Source organism: Apteryx mantelli, chromosome 19 (assembly GCF_036417845.1).
Source record: "Apteryx mantelli isolate bAptMan1 chromosome 19, bAptMan1.hap1, whole genome shotgun sequence".
NCBI lineage: Eukaryota > Metazoa > Chordata > Aves > Apterygiformes > Apterygidae > Apteryx > Apteryx mantelli.
The window spans coordinates 13,323,612-13,341,331 of NC_089996.1; the positions used below are offsets into that span (position 1 = coordinate 13,323,612).

General features: G+C 37.7%; 1 protein-coding gene across 7 annotated transcripts in view; it reads right to left on the bottom strand.

The window, feature by feature from the left end:
- PECAM1 (platelet and endothelial cell adhesion molecule 1) overlaps positions 1-16,657 on the bottom strand; it is a 37,923-nt gene extending 21,266 nt beyond the window's left edge. For 5 of the 7 annotated variants that reach the window (XM_067308372.1, XM_067308371.1, XM_067308370.1 and 2 more), the window contains exons 1-13: positions 16,442-16,657; positions 16,274-16,300; positions 13,146-13,439; positions 11,864-12,163; positions 11,507-11,776; positions 10,864-11,124; positions 9,571-9,852; positions 5,286-5,567; positions 4,765-4,872; positions 3,840-3,867; positions 3,298-3,368; positions 2,543-2,599; positions 95-163 (exon numbers count right to left, since the gene is read on the bottom strand). In XM_067308372.1, coding sequence (XP_067164473.1) covers positions 95-163; positions 2,543-2,599; positions 3,298-3,368; positions 3,840-3,867; positions 4,765-4,872; positions 5,286-5,567; positions 9,571-9,852; positions 10,864-11,124; positions 11,507-11,776; positions 11,864-12,163; positions 13,146-13,439; positions 16,274-16,300; positions 16,442-16,475 — 2,083 coding nt within the window. In that variant the 5' untranslated portion in view covers positions 16,476-16,657. Of the gene's footprint in view, positions 1-94; positions 164-1,518; positions 2,158-2,542; positions 2,600-3,297; positions 3,369-3,839; positions 3,868-4,764; positions 4,873-5,285; positions 5,568-9,570; positions 9,853-10,863; positions 11,125-11,506; positions 11,777-11,863; positions 12,164-13,145; positions 13,440-16,273; positions 16,301-16,441 lie in introns of those variants that run through there. The other 2 variants (XM_013953145.2, XM_013953146.2) reach the window with 2 other exon arrangements.
- Between the last annotated feature and the right edge of the window lie 1,063 nt (positions 16,658-17,720).

Sequence of the window (17,720 nt, forward strand, 5' to 3'; positions counted from 1 at the left end):
CCCACAGATGCCAGTGTCAGACTAGTGTCAGGGAACAGTAACGTGCCCAGAGATATTCCCAAAATATAATCATAGAGGCCAAACAGTTTATTACCTCTGTGAGGATCAAGCGTCGATACTTCAACTTCAGTGTACTCCACCTCAGCACTCTCAAGGTCAGGTCCTGCCCCAAAAATATCAAGAAGATATTTCTTTGTAGTACTGCATGTTTTGAGCTGTGGGCCTGATCCTGTTGCCACTGAAATTAATAGACAAGTCCTCACTGACTTTGACAGGTGCAGGATCAGGCCCTACTCATGGCAGATCTGAGTTACTCTGCTAAGAGGTGTGAGGCCTATCCATGCCTGAGGCTCATCCCTATCTGAGAGGCAGCAGACCAACTCAAGCCAGTTTTCTGAAACTGTGTGACCTGCAAATTGTGCCTAAACTCTTACTTTCTATTTAGCACCTTCAAAAGTGGCACAACACAAATGAAGCAGGGGATTATATGAGATTCTCGCATATTCCTACTCCAGCTCCTATCTTTTCTCTTCCTGCTCTCTCGTTTTTCTCTCCCTGAAATTACTTTCTCCTCTTTTTCACTAGCTGCTGTGGCAGGACACTTTCTGTTCTCTACTTTTCCCATATTTAAAGCCTTTCCCGAGTCTTCCACGGCCTCCCTCATCTCCTCTCATCCTCTCAAGTTCTGCTTTGCCAATAAGCAATTTCAGCACTTCTCTCTTGCATGGCTCTACAAGCTCTCCATAGAACATCTACAATGGCAACCCATCTTCCGCCTCAAAATGCTCCTCTGCCACAATGCCCATAAAAAGCCTGACAATGATTAGACAGCTGGTTTACTAAGACTACTAGCTGACCAGTACTGGCCAGCTGGATACAACAGATGCACTAAACTGTTGCCTTCTGTTCTGCCTTTTGCTTATGGTGGAGATTGATTTCTACTGGATTCCTGTAAAGACTGGAGGGACAACCACAGTAATCCAGCCTGGAGTCCTGCAGAACTGTCTGGGGACTTTTTTAAAACAGAAATTAGAGAAAGATCTAATGATTAGAACAGCAAAGTTTTGGAGCAGCCTTCCAATAGTACTGGTGAGAGACAAGAGAAAAACAAAAAACCCCCCAGTTTTTAAGAAGCCATATTAATTAAAAACAAACTTTAAAGGGCATGCTTCCTACAACAGCAATGATCCTGGAGAACCACTATAGCCTTATATTCCTATGTTTCTGGTGTGTGTGTGTGTCTCTCCCATTCTATTTTGACTTATTTAGACCGCAACGGGATAAACTCCATGCACCAAATGCAGGTTCCTTCCTCTTGCTCGCTAAAGTAAAAGCTGTTACTACACAAATGCAAAAACAGATACTGTTATTTTTAGAGGCACATGAATAATAGCCTTGGTTTTCACATCTGGCAGAAAACAATTTAGTTGGTTTTAATGAAGCTGCCCAATCCATAGCTGGTCAGGATTGACGTCATTTATTTCTGACACATATGCAGATTATTAGACCAGAGCCCATTTAATTTGAAACAAGTAGGATACAATGGAAAAAACAAGAGCCACTGAGCTACTGTTTATATAGTTTGTTTCCAAGCTTTCCTGTGAAATCAATTTAGCACAGCTCCTTTCTCTTAGTTTTGTGATACAGTGCTGCCCTGTACACTCAGAGTTGTAGCACAAATTATCAAATGGAGATTCCTGCCACCTATTTCCTACTATGTTACATACAGGTTTATGGAGGAATCTAGCTCTGTAATCAGGATTAATTTTGCATTAATCCGAACTTCTGTTACACCAGTGCATTCCCAGCTACCTTTTGACTCATAGTCAAAGAGACAACCAAGTCAACATGTATTCTAAGTCATCAGAAATTGCATCTAACCCATCAGAACACTTTCACATCAGTATAAAACAAAAGCATTTGGGACAAAGTGTGCTTTCAGATGGTAATACCCACATATGTAAATACTATTCTTTAACTAAATATCTTAAACACCAGTCTTTAAGAATACAACATACTAGACGATGCAATACTTTATGACACATTTTAATGATTATACATATTAGCCTATGTAGTGTCTCAAGGCATCTGGCAGGTCATTTTGTTCAGATTTTATAGAAGATTATTTTTAGGTTTAATGCTTAAACATTTCAAGATCTGCAGATATAAAGAAGGAAAGAGAAACAAAAGAAGCAGAAGTCTGTAGGTATCACAGTCTAGAAAATAACAAGCTCTGAATATATGCCATATAGAACTCAAAATTTTGAGTATAAGTTGTATTTTTATACCATCCTTCAGCAGATGGCCTCAAACCCAGCACAACTAATTGCACTTCATAATGCAGTTGGGAAAGGGGTCACATCGTTGTCATTTTGCATGTGAGGAAAAAGAACTAGACTCAGCAAAGGAAAGAGTTTTCTTCATTATCAGAGAGTAAGAAGAAAGGACTGGACTTTCAAATCTTGATTGCTATCATCAGAAAAATCACAACTTTCATTCATAAAATAATTTAAAATCTACTGTTTAAAAAGCATGCAATTACCTTTATTTTCATCTGTTGATTTCATGTGATTTTCACCATCTTCAATGTAACCTGATCCTAAAATATTCAAGCAAAAGTTGAGCTGATAGAACACTTATTTTAGCCAAATGAATGAGTTGCACCTTGCTCATTAAAACAAAGCTGCAACTCTTATTGTCGCAATGTTTACACATGAGAAATTCTGCCCTTAGATTCATGTCCAAGACAGTCATATAACACAGATGGGAAGAGTGTGACTTTTTCAAATGATCAGCTAAATAACAACAAGAGATAACATTATTCATATCAGGTGTTCTAAACACGCCCATCTATCTTGTAAAGTGTATTGAGATCCTGGAATAAAAAGGTGCTAACTAGTAGCAAGTTAATATACCTATACTGTAGCCAGAACACAGGACTAGAAGCCACTTCTCAAATTTTTTCTCTGAAATCATTTCCTTGTGGCTGCGCCAACACTCTCAAAAACAGCAAGTAATTTTCTTTTACCATGGTTTGTCCATCTGTAATATTGGTTACTAATTGCCTGGTAGAAGTGACTGGGCAGATTCATAAACTAATCTTTGTATAAGATGTGCTCATAAAAAGCTATGCAACAACAATATGACTGGAGATATGTGGGAGAATGTTATTGGCATTCCTGTGCATTCCCCCCAAAAATGGCCCCTATCCAAACCACAACCATGCAAGTCCAAAATTTTAAATAAATGTTTCTTAATCAAGCCAACTCATTAATAGTCTTCAGGAAAATATCCCACTGGAATAATAGTCTCCATCATTGTTCTGTCTTGTCAGTTTTTCACTTGTCAGGTTTGTAGCCAAGGCAGATCTGAAAAGCAAGCCAATAAAATTTGATGTAATTATCCAAAACAGGCGATAAAAACAACATGATGATATGCAAAGTTCAGTCACTGTCTGTGCTGACTACCATACCTCCTTAACTATTGAAGTTAATGAAAATTTTGCCTCCACCTTTAAGAAAAGCACAAGCAAACTTTAAGGTCAAAAGTGGTCCCTCTAGCATTACTCTGCTTGAAGACTTCCAAGTTTTTAATTCCATATCTGAATGTATGCAGATGTAGGCCTGACATTCCTCTACTCCTCTTAGCTGATTTTTTTCTATTTTTAGAATATTTCCTCATCCTGTTGTTGTAAGTTTGCAGGTGGTGTATGAAGCACACAGCTACAACCATCTATTGTCTGCAGGTGTGTGCCATAATAAAATATATTCATATGGAGGAAGGCCTCTGGCCCTTTAAACAGAAATATTTCAGCATTATCGGAAAGCAAGACATCTTACCCAGACATCTCCATGGACGGTCTTTGAGCTTGACAAAGAAAAATAAGAGCTGTTATTAAAATACTGCATAAATAAAAGAATTTAAAAGACGAAAATCAAAACAAAACAAAACAAAACGATTATCTACCCAAGTCAGAATACTTTCTGTTGGCTATCATAAAATTAATTACCTAGTATTCTATGTCCTGTTTATCACCCAGGTCCCTGAAATGTCTCTTTTGCAGGGAAGCTATGATCTCAAACCCCAAAATGCAGACAAATCAATTTAAGCAGTCTGGGATTCCCAGATACTTCAAATTTTCCCAAATATTTTGCAACATACTGCATATCTCAGGATGAACATTTAAAACAGATTTACTTATTTTCTGAAAGAACAAGATCAAAAGAGCACCTTAAGAAAAGAAGATAAATCCTTAAGTGAAATTGTATTTGAGTGCAGGGAGAAAAAGCAATCTTAAGTTTGCCTCATAAGAACTGGAGAAGTACCCCAATTATCCCTGAATTGGGACCCCAAATCAAATCAGCATAGCTCCATACTGGTTCAAAAACAAAACAAAACAAAACAAAAAAAAACTCAGGTCCCATCTGCCTCTACACTGCAAGAAGCTGGATTCCAGACCTGGGTTTGCATCCAAACAGTGGAATTCTGGCCTATCTCCAATAACTTTTTCTTCCAATAGTGCCTTTCCAGCACCGTTGGCTAAATGTCCCCATTCTGCTCAGGGTACCTGGAAAGCTTCAGCATACTTGCAGCTTAACCTGGGCCACCTCACACATTTTTAAGTAGATTCTGCTGCTTTCTAAAACTGTATTTAAAAACATCTCCTGAAGTTTCATCCTCACAGGCCTTTGCTCCTGAAGCAAATGCAAGGCTTTAGCTATAATGCATTCATCACCAAAGAAATAGAAGAGAATCATTTATTACCTGTTTTCTTCTTAAACAAAAACCACCATAAAGTGAGAGCTATTGCTCCTGCAATAGGTATTAGGACAAATGCAGCAATGACTCCTTTCTGCCAAGCCGCTAAGACGACTGGAAATAAGAAAGACATGTTTATAAGTATGTACAGTGGCAGGCTATCATTATCAACTTCTGCAGTTCCTGAGCTTTCACTTTACTACAAATAGGTCTTCTTAAGTGCTGGGGGAGAACTTTAATGAGACTCACATGCAAAGTTCACTAGTGAGCCTTTCCCTTGTGACAGACAACTTCTCAGTACAACAAATGGTTGCTTTTAGCTTCTGCAGTCTGCTGCTTTGGCTTTTCAGCATCCCTTAAACTGTTCTGTGTAGGTAAGACATCTCTGCTTATAAATAGTTCTGTTTAACTTCTGACAATGGTGAAAGAAAAACATGCGAGAGAGGTATACTCAGTAATATCTCAAATAACATGACCCTCACCTGCCATGATGACAGTGTATGAAGCTTATCATAAAAGTAACTTACCACTGATGGTTATTGGATGGCTCTTCACATCCACATTAGCTCGATTAGAAGCAATGCAGTAATATGTTCCCGTGTCCTGTCTGCTCATTGCTTCCTTGCGCCACAAGATTCTGTCTGCATTCTCACTTTTTTCAAATAAAAGGACTTCATGATCAGTTTTTTTAAAAATCTTGAAGTGGATTGGCCACGATCCTTCTTTCACGGAACAGAGAAAAGCAGTGTCACTGCCATCTTCCACTTCCCCGTAAGGATTACTGCCCAAGCTGGCATTCCTGATTGGTACTACAGAAGAGACAAAGAAAACAAATATCGGCACTATGAAAAATGACTTTGATAATAAAATACTGTACTGTAGAAATACTTGCTTTAACATGAGTTTTCCTTAGCTCAACAGAGACTGAATGCATAGTGTTCATGTTTTTGAACAGTCTCTGCCAGACAGCATTATCCAGTAAATATTTTTATGCACCCAGAATTACACAGGCACCATAGAGAAACTAAGCAAACACAAAAGTAAACTTATATCCATTCCCACAGAAGTCAATCAGTATCTTTTCTTAAACTTCTGTGGATCCCCATCAGGCCCCAACCTAGAAACAATCTAAATTATCTTCAGAAATAATACACCCAATAGTTCAGTAGTGCAAATAATTATAGTTCAATTTATATAGCTATGCTTACATAGTTATGTAGAGTTGTGCTATTTTATACTAACTGTATTATATCTGTTTTGTAACATTTAGTATACAGTAGTGAACATCAACAGATATTGGATCAAATTCTTCAAAGGCATAAGCAAGCCACAAATTTGAAGGGGTTACAGGTTATAGCAAACAAAATGAGAGAAGTTAGTTTGCATTTTAACAAGCTGTAAGAATATGAGTAGCCAAAATACAGTTTTTAGGTTTTCTGTTCTACAAATTAAGTATATTAGTATATACATAGCTAGATCAGGAGAAGATGTGTATCAGCATTTATAATTACATAAGGAAGAAAAAATGTATATATAGTTAAGACTTTTTATGATGCAAGACATAGAATGTTAGTAGCTTCCCTAAATGCTTGGGATATGAAGGAAATGTTTTGCCAAAATCACTAAATAAAATTTCTCTGCAAAGTTTACAAATGTGAATGAGGCAAGGTCACAAATAACACAAGGCAGATGTAAAAGAGAAATCATTAAGGCAACACTGGTATAGAAGCAGAAAGAGGAAGCCAAAGCTGACATAAAAAATGATACTCACGAAAACTGTATTTGTATTAGATAGGAAGCAGGAAGCAAAGATTTAGACGTAAGATGTGTGTTACTAGGACTGATCCCATGACCATGACAGGATTTATCCATCAGACAGGTCTTTTTTCAGATCCTGTCCCCAGAAAGGGACAGAATACAAAGAATTCACAGCAACCACCTCAGGAGAGAGTGACTCTGTAGAAGGTTGGCTCACCAGGCCCCAAACCATGACTTTCTATTCAGAACTTCCAAACAGTGTCACCCTATATCCTGAACCACCAGCTCTAACAGCTGGGATACACACATTTGCTGGGACCGTTGGGATGTAAGCCACTAGAGAAACATCCATTTGTTAATAGATGAAGATTATGCTTTGTATTGATTTCTTTGTTACTCGTTATTTCAAGTCACCTTGACTTTAAATCTTAATGAATAAATCTCTTCATACTTTCATCATTCATCTTCTCTCTAGTGTCAGCAAAGCACATTCTGGTGGAACTGATGCAATTAAGACACTCTCCAACCTCTAGAGACTAGCAAATGCAAATGCTTCAATTCAAGACCTGTTTAGGGGCTCAGAGAGTGGAGAGCACATCCTTCAAACATGCAATAGTCCAGCTGACACAGAAGAAAAACAACAATTCAGGATGTATCTGCTCTAGTCACATACAGCTCAACGTCAAAACTTACACTTCTTCAGTGAACTCAGAGAGAAACCAACCTGTTAAACACAAGCTCATCTTTTTTAAACCAACACAGTTTGGATTCAGGCTGGAACACAAAACTGAAAACACTCTGGTAGCAAAAGATTCGCTCTTCAATAGGGAAAGAATAGATTTCTGCTCTGGTCCTGGATTACTTGACAGTAATCAAGTTCAGTAAACCTAAAATACGGCTGATACATTCAAGAAAAGTAGCAAGGATCCAAGTAAATGGGTTAAAATGTCTCTACAAGTGGATCCTCCATCACGAGTTCCCTTGCTTACCAAGTTCCAAAGAAATCAGTTCCTGCTCCAGTCTTTTCCAGTAGCTGTACACAGTTACTATCTGGTTGAATGACATGGACATAGGTGCCAGCAACATGCACCGGATACACAGCTCTACTCATCTTTCACCACATATTGCCACACCACTACTTTAATCGTCAAATGTTTGGACAACATCAGCATATCATAAATATGTGATGAAGAACTACCAGCTCTGAACTCAAGCAAGGTAGAGGTGACATTACTGAGTAGAAAAACATTTTGAAGAGGTTACAGATAAAACATTATTTCCTTTAATAAAAGGTCAATACCTACAATTAGTCAGCTCCTTCTGTAGACGGAACAGCAGCCACAAGCAATGTTTTCTTTATTTCCAGTTGGGTAGGAGGCAATTATTTCTACTTACATCATTCATTATTCAAGATGAACCACAAGACTATATGCTTTGACATGAAGCCTGCCACTGTTAAGAACCTTCATCTAGTATAGATGGCTACAGTACACTTCCTCAAACACTCTATCTACAATTATTTCCCATAGCTTTTCAAATTAAATTCAAGGTTCAGTCCGTATCTTGGGTACAGCATAACCAAGAAGCTTCTTTCAGCCCCACAGCAAAGCCTGTTGTTGACAAATAAGCTCTTTGGGCCCACCAGGAAATGACTCTCAGGGGGGTAGAACATATCTAAATCAGTGACAGAATTTTCTTGAGCCAACCCTTTCAACCAGTAGGATCTAAACCAGGAACTATCACTCCAAACCTCAATACCATCTGCTCTCTTTGCCATCAAAAAAAATCTACACAAACACGGCATACTGGTTAAAATTCTGTCAAAACAAGACATTCTCTTACACGTGCAACAATAGGGAAAACCACATGCACATGTCTTAACAGTTATCAGTTCTGACACCAGTCTCGTGGCCTGCTATGGAATTGTTATTTGCTTCAGTTTCTTTTCATATCTGCTAATAGCACACTTGCAAATCACTACACTTTCACTTACATTCTTCTTCTTGGAGCACTAATAAGATTTTCAGCATGCAGCAGGCTCCATGCTTTCTTCTGTGAACTTCCAGTTCATCTTCCTTTAAAAGCTTCAGCTACCAAGCTCCCTCACAGACAGAGGAATTCTGCCCTTTCTAATGTAGCCCCTATCTTTTCCTGCAGCATCTCCCACAGGTTTCCTCATGTCCTAAACTGAAATTTCCCCACCTTTTGTTAAAGTTGCTTGTGGTTATTTAGGGATTCAGATGTTTTTTTTCTAACTTCACATTTTTCTTTCCCTTAGTCTAGAGACCCTACTGCCCTCTCCAGCTGTGCAATTCTGCCCTCTCACTCTTAAGGGTTATTAGCCAATGAAGTCACTGTACTTAAAGCTGAGCATAAGGGTAACCTCATACATATTTGTAGGATCTGAGTCTATGCTCATATACAGTAACTCCTAGTATGAGCCACAATAAGACTGACTTTCAGAGCTCCTTAGCAACTGCAGCTTCTGGTTTGAAAATGCTCAGTGCCAAACTAATAACAGAGGTATTTAGAGGGATTACTAAAATATAAAAAATGCAGATTTAAATGTTTTACCAAGAATTTAGCTAACATGCTGATTTTAGCAAGTAATATCACAGAAATAGCTCCAGTATCAGTATGCATACATTTAATCTAGCCCTTCAAAAATCAAACATGAAAAATCTGGGTCTGGTCCTGGTCTGGAATGCTTCATCATTAATTTAACTAACAGCTAGTATCTTTCAGATTTTCAAATATTCAAGATCAAATTATTCATATTTTCCCAAAAAGAGTTCTTCTAGAATAATAGTTCAAGCCAAATCTCTTACATTAAAATAACTTCAGTTGTAGTTAACTTGATCCAGATTATTAACAGAATTTTTACTTCAGTGACAAATAGTGAGCAATACAGAGTCCAACTATTTTTAATTCACCTGAAAAAAAGTTTTATACACATTTCATTATCCATCTTGCTTAGTCCATCATTTGATGCTACAAACACTTTCAGAAATCAAAATCTAACATTAGACAAGAAGAAGGATTAAATAGACTTACCTATCACTGTGATGTTTAGAATATTGCTAGTTTTCATACCACTGGAGTGATCATTTCTAGCGTCACATTTGTATCCTCCTTTGTCATTTCGTCTAATATTTTCATCCAGGAACACTGCATATGTGTCATTAACTACTGTTTTCTTAATTTCATTTCCTTTGTAGAATTTGAATGTTATTGGCGGTGTTCCCATCACAGAACGACAGATTAACTGTAGAGGCTTCCCTAACACTACCTCCGGTAAACCACTGACAACAGAAAGAGTTGGCTTGGAGACTGGAGCTAAAATGGGAAGAAAAGAAAAAACATTGCCAATTCTGTTGCATAAGGCCAAAATATACAATTGTTTTAATATATCATATAAACATACAATATTTAGCTAGTTTCCGCAGACCGCCTATATGGGGAGCTGTTGCTTATTGATAGAATAGAAGCAGAGGGATGACTTGAACAAAGCAAAAACACTTATATAAAACATGTGAGTTGGACTAAAAGATCATATGAGGAGAGTGTAAAGGAAAACAAAAAAAAAAGATCAATGACCCAGCTGTGGATCATCCAAACTTCAGAGCTACCTTTGACCCAAGCGGTAAGTCTGTACAGCAAAAAAACATGCAAATAGCATTACTTACAATACCTGAAATGGATCATGCAGAGCCTAACCAGGGATCTCTGTGTCTGCAGCACAGTCAATCACAACTCAGTTAATCTCCCTTTACTGACTTGAGAACTGACTTTGTATGCCCCACGAGGGGGAAGGAAATCGGGGTGTTGATAATTAGTGTGCTGGTCAGGGGGGTGGGGGAAGGGAGTTGTATAGACAGCAAAGACCTTGGCTTTCCTGGGGTAGAGCCATCCAGATGAGCTCTGGCTCTCATGGCTTTCTGTCTGGGTGTTCAGGGGGATGCAGACACTGACATAGTTTCAGATCAAACTGATGAGTAAGAGGTTTGCAGAACATTACCATCTCCTGGAAATGGTAATGACACGAGAGTTATTTGGCTCCTAACAGAACGGAGGGGACAAGATAGAAGAAGGGAAGACATAATAACTTCCCCCTTTTCCCCGGGCCAGCCCTGGAAAAGTCTGACCTGATTAGATCACGACAGATCAAATCTTCTACAGCTAAAGATTACAAGCACATTTCACAGAAAATAAGATTGCAAATACTAATAAACAGCTTGTTAGTTTAGGGACTGAGGACTGATTCTGCAAACAGATGAACTTAATTTATATGCTTATGGTTTCCACTTTTTTCCCAACATTGGGCTCTAAACCTCTATATCAACTCACCATAAACATTTATCCTCACAGGTTTGCTCTCCTTGACTATTCCTTTTACTTCAGCTTTACAGATATAAGATCCAGTGTCATTCACATGAACTCTCATTGTTAAGTTCCTAGAATTTTTAAACCAGATGTCTCCATTTGAATTTTTCCTTAATATAGAGAAGTTAGCTTTACGAAAACCACTAATGCTGCAACTCAAGGTTAGTTCCTTATTTTCATCCAGCTTAATTGCAGAAGCAGTCAATACTGGTTTGGGGAATAACTCTGCAAAATAGAAAGAGAACAAATTCACTCAAATTGAGCATAAAAGAATACAACTACCTATCCCAAAGTATGCAGAATGAAGGACACAGTGAAAGTTTACAATCAGGACAAAACCAAACATCCTATTTTAACACAGTTATATTTTCAGGGAAAACAGAAACTTTGCAATTTTTTGAAAGCCACTTCTCATGCATGTTTTTTGAAAACATTATTTTAATTGTGAATTATCAATGGCAGGCAAAAATCAGAAACCCAAATGTAAATGTTCTTTAACTAGGGAAAATTTACTCAGGTCTGGATGTAAACTTTGCAAATCTACCAAATCTTACCAAATCTAAATACTACTTCACTGAGTAAAATCTAAAATGAACAGAGGCATTACCTGCCACAACAACATTCAGCTTGGTGGTTTTAGATGCTCTCCCTTGCTCCACCTTACACAGGTATTCACCACTCTCCTCTAGAGTAGCTACTGCAGAGTATTTCAAAAGCTTCTCATCTCGTACACTGTTCAGTATTGTTCTGTTTTTCTGGAGTATGATTTCAATGTCATGCATTCGGGCTACCACTGTTGAGCATTCAAGCTGTATTCTGTCTCCTTCAGTAATATTACTTGAGGGCTTGGCCTTCAGAGTAGGCTTTATAAATGGTTCTGCAAGAGAATACATATAAAATCATGATCCAACCTTTTTAATTTTGGCAAGCAAAGAAATGTAAACATAACAGCTAAGCAACTTACCCTTGACTGTAACAAGTGTTCTGTTACTGGGTTCTGAGGTTTCAAGTTCAAGGTTTACAAGTCTCCTAACCAAGCAATCAAAATGTAAAATATTATCCTCCTCTTCAACAGAAAATTCCACAGTGGAAAAATTTCTATGTGATTCAGATACATGTTTTTCATTAGGTTTTGAATTCATCTTTATCTTCCGGAAAACGAAATACAAAGGAGATGCTTCCTCTGGCAGTTCACAACGTAATTTCACAACTTCACCCTCTAAAACTTCTTTTTTCTCAGCAGTCAGTATTGGCTTGGTCAACCCTTAGAATAGAAAACAAAGGAGGAAATAGATCATTACACAATCATGAAAGAGACACTATTCTCTGATGATTATTTAGTGATTTATACTAAAGAACAGATCCAAATAATTTGCAAGAACGGGGGTTTGGGGATTTTTTTTTTTTTTTTAAGGCTGCACTGTGAGCTTTTATAAACAGTTTCTTTTATGTGTGGGTGCATGCCAGGGCACTTTCAGAAGAACAAAACATCCCTCAGGACAGTAACACAATCTTGATGTAATTTGTGAAGCACGAAACTCACTCTTTTAAACATTAAGATCACTTCTTCCTCAGTGTTTCCTGTTGCCACCCAGAAATGAGCAAGGGAAGAAACTAAATACCATGCCAATTATTGTAACTACAGGTGAAGTCCTCTGAAGGAAAATTACAGGCCCTGTACAACTGTGCAGCTATTTAACCATGAACCAACACTTTTCAAGTTGCTTTTCCTCTCGCAGTTAAGAATATGTGTGGCTGCCAAGACTATAGATAGAGGTGGCTCCATCTTCATAAAAGATGAAAGAGCAAGACTGATATGACACAGCCCACAAAAGCAGTCCACAGTTGGTATGGGCTTTGGCAGTGTCTCTCACGGTGAGAATCTCTGTATGCTATTTCCAGCTCTTCCAGTAAACTAGTCCCCCTTCCACCAGATTTATGATACATAGGCCCAAGCTTTCATGAATAACACATTCTCCGGCCTAGGAGACAGAGCACTGTATGGTGGCTCAGGAGATATGGATTCCATTCCTGACTGTCACTGATCTGCCAGGAACTCTGGGAGAGTGATTTCACTTCTGTGCCTTAAAATGAGGATTTAGTAATAAACTCTTCTAAAGTACTATGATGTCTATGGAAAAAAAACACTAGGTAAGATATCCACCTTAGCACTCGTTGTTAGTTCCTTTGGGAGGTTGTTCTTTTTTTGTATCTTAGAAAACAGCCTTGTTTGAAGGAATACTCACCTGTTACCCAAACGTGCAAAGACTTACTAGATTTCGTCTTCCCACCTGCTTCCACAGCACACTCATAAAGTCCTGTATCTGAAGATCTAGCTACAGGTATTCCATATCGTGCCTCTCCTTTATCTGATGTGATCATGAACACAAGCTTGCCATCCTTAAAAATTGTAAAATTATGGCTCAGCTGGAAATCATTTTTTTTGCTAATATCGGCATGGCAGATGATTGACATAGGAGCTCCATTCTTCACTTTGACAGATGGCTGAACCTTGATTTCAACCATGTTGAAAGTAAAAACTTGATGGAGAAAATAAAAAAGTTACATTTATTTTCAATTAATCCAACAAAATATTGTTATCTCAAGCATTTCAATCACTAAAAACAATTCATTGTACCCTAGCAGGTTGTCTTCTTTTTGTGCTACTGTTCAGATCTCACAGATGTTGACGGTAGTAGCAGCTCTACCTTCCACCACACAGGTATACCAGAGGCAACTGATGGTTATCACAGCACGCACTGTACATCTCCTCTGCCTTTGCCTTGGGGGCTTGACAGAATCATTGAGTGGGCCACCAGTTTGATCACTAGGCGACCAATGCTGCAAGCTGTGGGACTGCAGCACTCCCTGGATTCAGTAGCTCTGGTCCTTTCACTGGCCCCACTGAGTGAATTCCCCTTGCTTGTTCTAAGCGGAAAAAAAGATCCACCTACAAAGATATGCTTGAAAGATCAAGAATTACATCTAAGAACAGTTCAGACTAAGGGTGCATCTAGCCCAATATTCTGTCTCTTAACAGTGGCCATAAGTGGATGCCCAGACACAGTAAAAACAAGGCAAGCATATGTAATACCTTCCTTCTAACACTCATTCTCCAAGCCTCCAACTGTTTTCAGCTCAGATGTTTTCCTAAATCAATTGTTTTATCTATTTAGTAATGTCCAATAGGGCTGTCTTCCATATACTTATCCAGTCCTGCCTTGTATATATGTATTCTTGCATCCACCATATCAACTGGAAAGGAGTTCTGCAAGTAAGTCTACCACACATCATATTATTTAATACTAGTTTTGATTTCTTTAGCTAGTTGCTCTTTAAGTTCTCTTTCCTCTTTTTAGCCTCCTTGACAATATATTTACATTTACTCTCCAGATTTTGCAGTCCTTCCTGTCTTCTTCAATTGGACATAACTTCAGAAATAGGACTTCCTATTTCTAAAAACCTCCTTCACTTTGCTCTTTAGCCATACCTGCTACATTTTTCCATCTCTCAAGTCTTTCCTAACAGGTGTCATGCACTGGTACCCTGCTTCCACAGTATGGTACTGCTCAGTTGTTTCTGTATCTTTGAAGTTTTATTTTTAGCATAACAGTTCTGTGCATACTGTCGCAGATGCTAAAATGTAGATAGATTCAAGGGGAATGTAGATAAGTATAATAGAATAATAAAAGATAGTATAATAGAATTCTACTGAGAGTTATTAAACATACAGAAACACATCAAGTTAAGAAAGTGCACACACCTGAAGCCTATGCCAATTAAAACTAGTTTTAATGTGTCTCAGTCATTCCTTTTGGTACTCACAGCAGCCCTCTTCTATCCTGGACAGAAATTTTTTTGAAAAATTAAGATCTAGATGCTCATGGCCAAATCCACTAAATTCCTGGAAGACACAGAGGATGCTTAAATTGGTTTGCAGCTGACTGCTTGGTTTTCCTTATTTCTCATAGTTTCTTATTTCCAACTCTTATTGCCAGGAGATATGAGAGGTGGACAAAACTTTAGATTTATACTTATCTGAATAAACTGCAAACCTATGGAGCTCTATTTAACCCCAAGGCAATTAGCAGAAGTTTCTGGAGTTATCCCAGTATTTCTTATCTCAGATAGGGTTACAGTTACTTCATTCAGCAAATTCCATTTTAAACACATAACACACAAGCTTGGGAGAATTTTAAATCTCTAGTTTAGGACAACTGGAGCATGATGGAAGATACTTGGTTTCCAGTTCTGCAAACAAATACATATGTGCCTAACTTTACTGTGTGGGCAGACACACTAAATCCTTACTGATCATACACAAAAGCAAAGCCTTCATTTAATTTAAATGAGAACATAAACTGAACATATATAAAATCTCCTAGAATTTAGACTTGTTAGTCCTGGAAAATATCCACTGAATACAATATTCCTATTAAAAAAAAAAGCTAAGTACTTTAAGAAATAAAGCTTCTGTATAAACACAAGAATGATAAATATTTTATAGCATAGAATTTTAAAATTATTACAATGTTGTTATAGTTTTTTAATTCACAGTTAGATGAACAAGTATAGAGAAACATTTACGAGTTCATTCATTTTCCCTTCCCCTAAAACTTACAGCTTTTGGGTCTGCCTATCTTGCTCAGGATTTGTATTACAAATTTGCTACTCGATTAGGAAAATTTTCCTGCATTTAGAGAAGTCCCTTGCCATGTCCACTTAGCAGCTAATTATAAACCAACCTTGCCCAAGAGAACTTTGGGCATACAATAAATACAAAAATTGTATTTTTCGCATGTGAATACACTACCCGGCAAAAAGAACCAACCATTTCCCTGAAGTGATGGAAAAAAGGAAGAATGTAGCATGTATGTGCTGCGGACCAGCAAGAAGATAACATAAAAATTAAATGCTTTACACTCAGGACACAAGTTCTGTACTCTGCTCAGACATGCTCTTGGGAAATTCTGCAAAATAAAAAGCAAATACTCCAGAGTGCCCATAACTTATATTCTATAATTTTATACTACCTCGGTGCTTGGGGGAGGGGGGGAAGAGAAAGAGTTTTGTTTCAAGACAAAAACAAAATGCTAATAACTAAATTTCTTCCCCTTCTAGCTCTTCTTTTGTATGCCTTAGTCAAACAGAGTGCTCTAGGATTTCATCAAAATATTTATTAAAATACGGGCAGCACATTTCTCATCTAAATACTGCACGAAAAAACACCACCAAGTAATATCCTTTTTTAAGCGGCCAAATTTTGCTCTGAGTTATAGTACAGCAAATCCATCTAAACTCCATTATGGATGTACACTAACAACTGAGGAATTAAATTACTTCTTTCAAAATTCCAGGCGAAGTCATAACTTACCTCTCTCCTGAGCGTAAAGTTCTGAACCTGGAAAAAAAATGAAGAGAAATGTCATTTTCAAAGCTTGCAGATTGAGGGACAGTAATGGGAAGCACTACAAAACCCCAACAAAAATCAAACAAACCAAAAATGCGTGTACACACCCAGATACTTAGTTATCAAACTTACAGTGCAAGAAAATCACCAGAAGAGCAAGATACATCTCGTTCCTGAAGAACAGACACTTAATTCCAAAATAAAACAATATTCATCATCAGATGTGACTTGCCTCAAGATCCAAAAAACAGGTAAAAAGTTTTTTTATTTGTTTGCTTTATGGAAACAGATAAAGTTTTGCCATTAAAAGTGGTAAATTTTTTCAGATACTCAGCAGAAACTGTCTGGTTCAAGTAATCGTTCCCATTACTGGAAACTGGAAATGGCAAACAATGAAAACCTATCTGCTGCTCACAGACAGATTACTGTTCAGGAAGTGACTGGACTTTTCCTGAGGGCGCCACCAAATGCATTCGCTTTGTTTAATTTCTTAAGGTGTATTAGAAAAAAAACAAGAAGTTCCAGTGACATTTATCCTGCAGTTCCTGATAATATGGGTATTTTTAAGTCATGATCAACTATTTAAGAACAAGAATTACATTTACTATTTGACCTCAACAGAGCCTTGAACAAGTATTTCTCTTCATTCTGATGTGGAGAACTCTTTCAGAGAATACATACACTTAATTATTCATTTTTCCCCATTACCTCCATTTCTAGGTCTCTCATCCCAGCAGAGAACAGCTTTACTGTAGAGCACACAATACATTCTAACTATCTCAGAAAGTATAGTTACTATAGGGTTAGACTAGGGTTTTGACAGATGGGCCTCACATATCAGCCTGATATATCAAAAGCCCAAAAGTGCACAATTATTTATTCTGTGAAGTTAGAACACTGCAAGTTATATACAATGCGAAAACTTAAACACCAAAAGAAAAAAAATAGTTGGAGTTTCATTTCCCATCAGAGGGCTGAAGCAGCACTGGCACAAACTGAAATGGAGAATACTCTGGAGCAAGAGCTAAACCTTCCAGAGGCTTGAAAGTGTTTGAATTCAGGCATCCCTGAGGGATCTGCAGACCTCTTCTGTGTCAGAAATTTTTTGCAATGGTATAAGTAGCTTGATAATAAGAGAGCCAATGTGAAATCAGTGGAGATTCATTTTACATCCAAAACACAGAACTTAAGTAAATGTGAACTGAAGAGAAAAAGATGCAAAATATTCTGACTTCAGCATTTTGCCCTCCATGTCCATTAATGTAAATATCTGCCTGAGGTGCAGAGAGGAAATGATGTGAACTTCAGAACAGAACACTTGAATTACTCATTTTTTACAAAATGGAAGGTTTTTTTTTCTAACTGTGGAGGAAAGCCTAAAGAAAGTGTGTGCCAAGTGAATCAGTAGCCA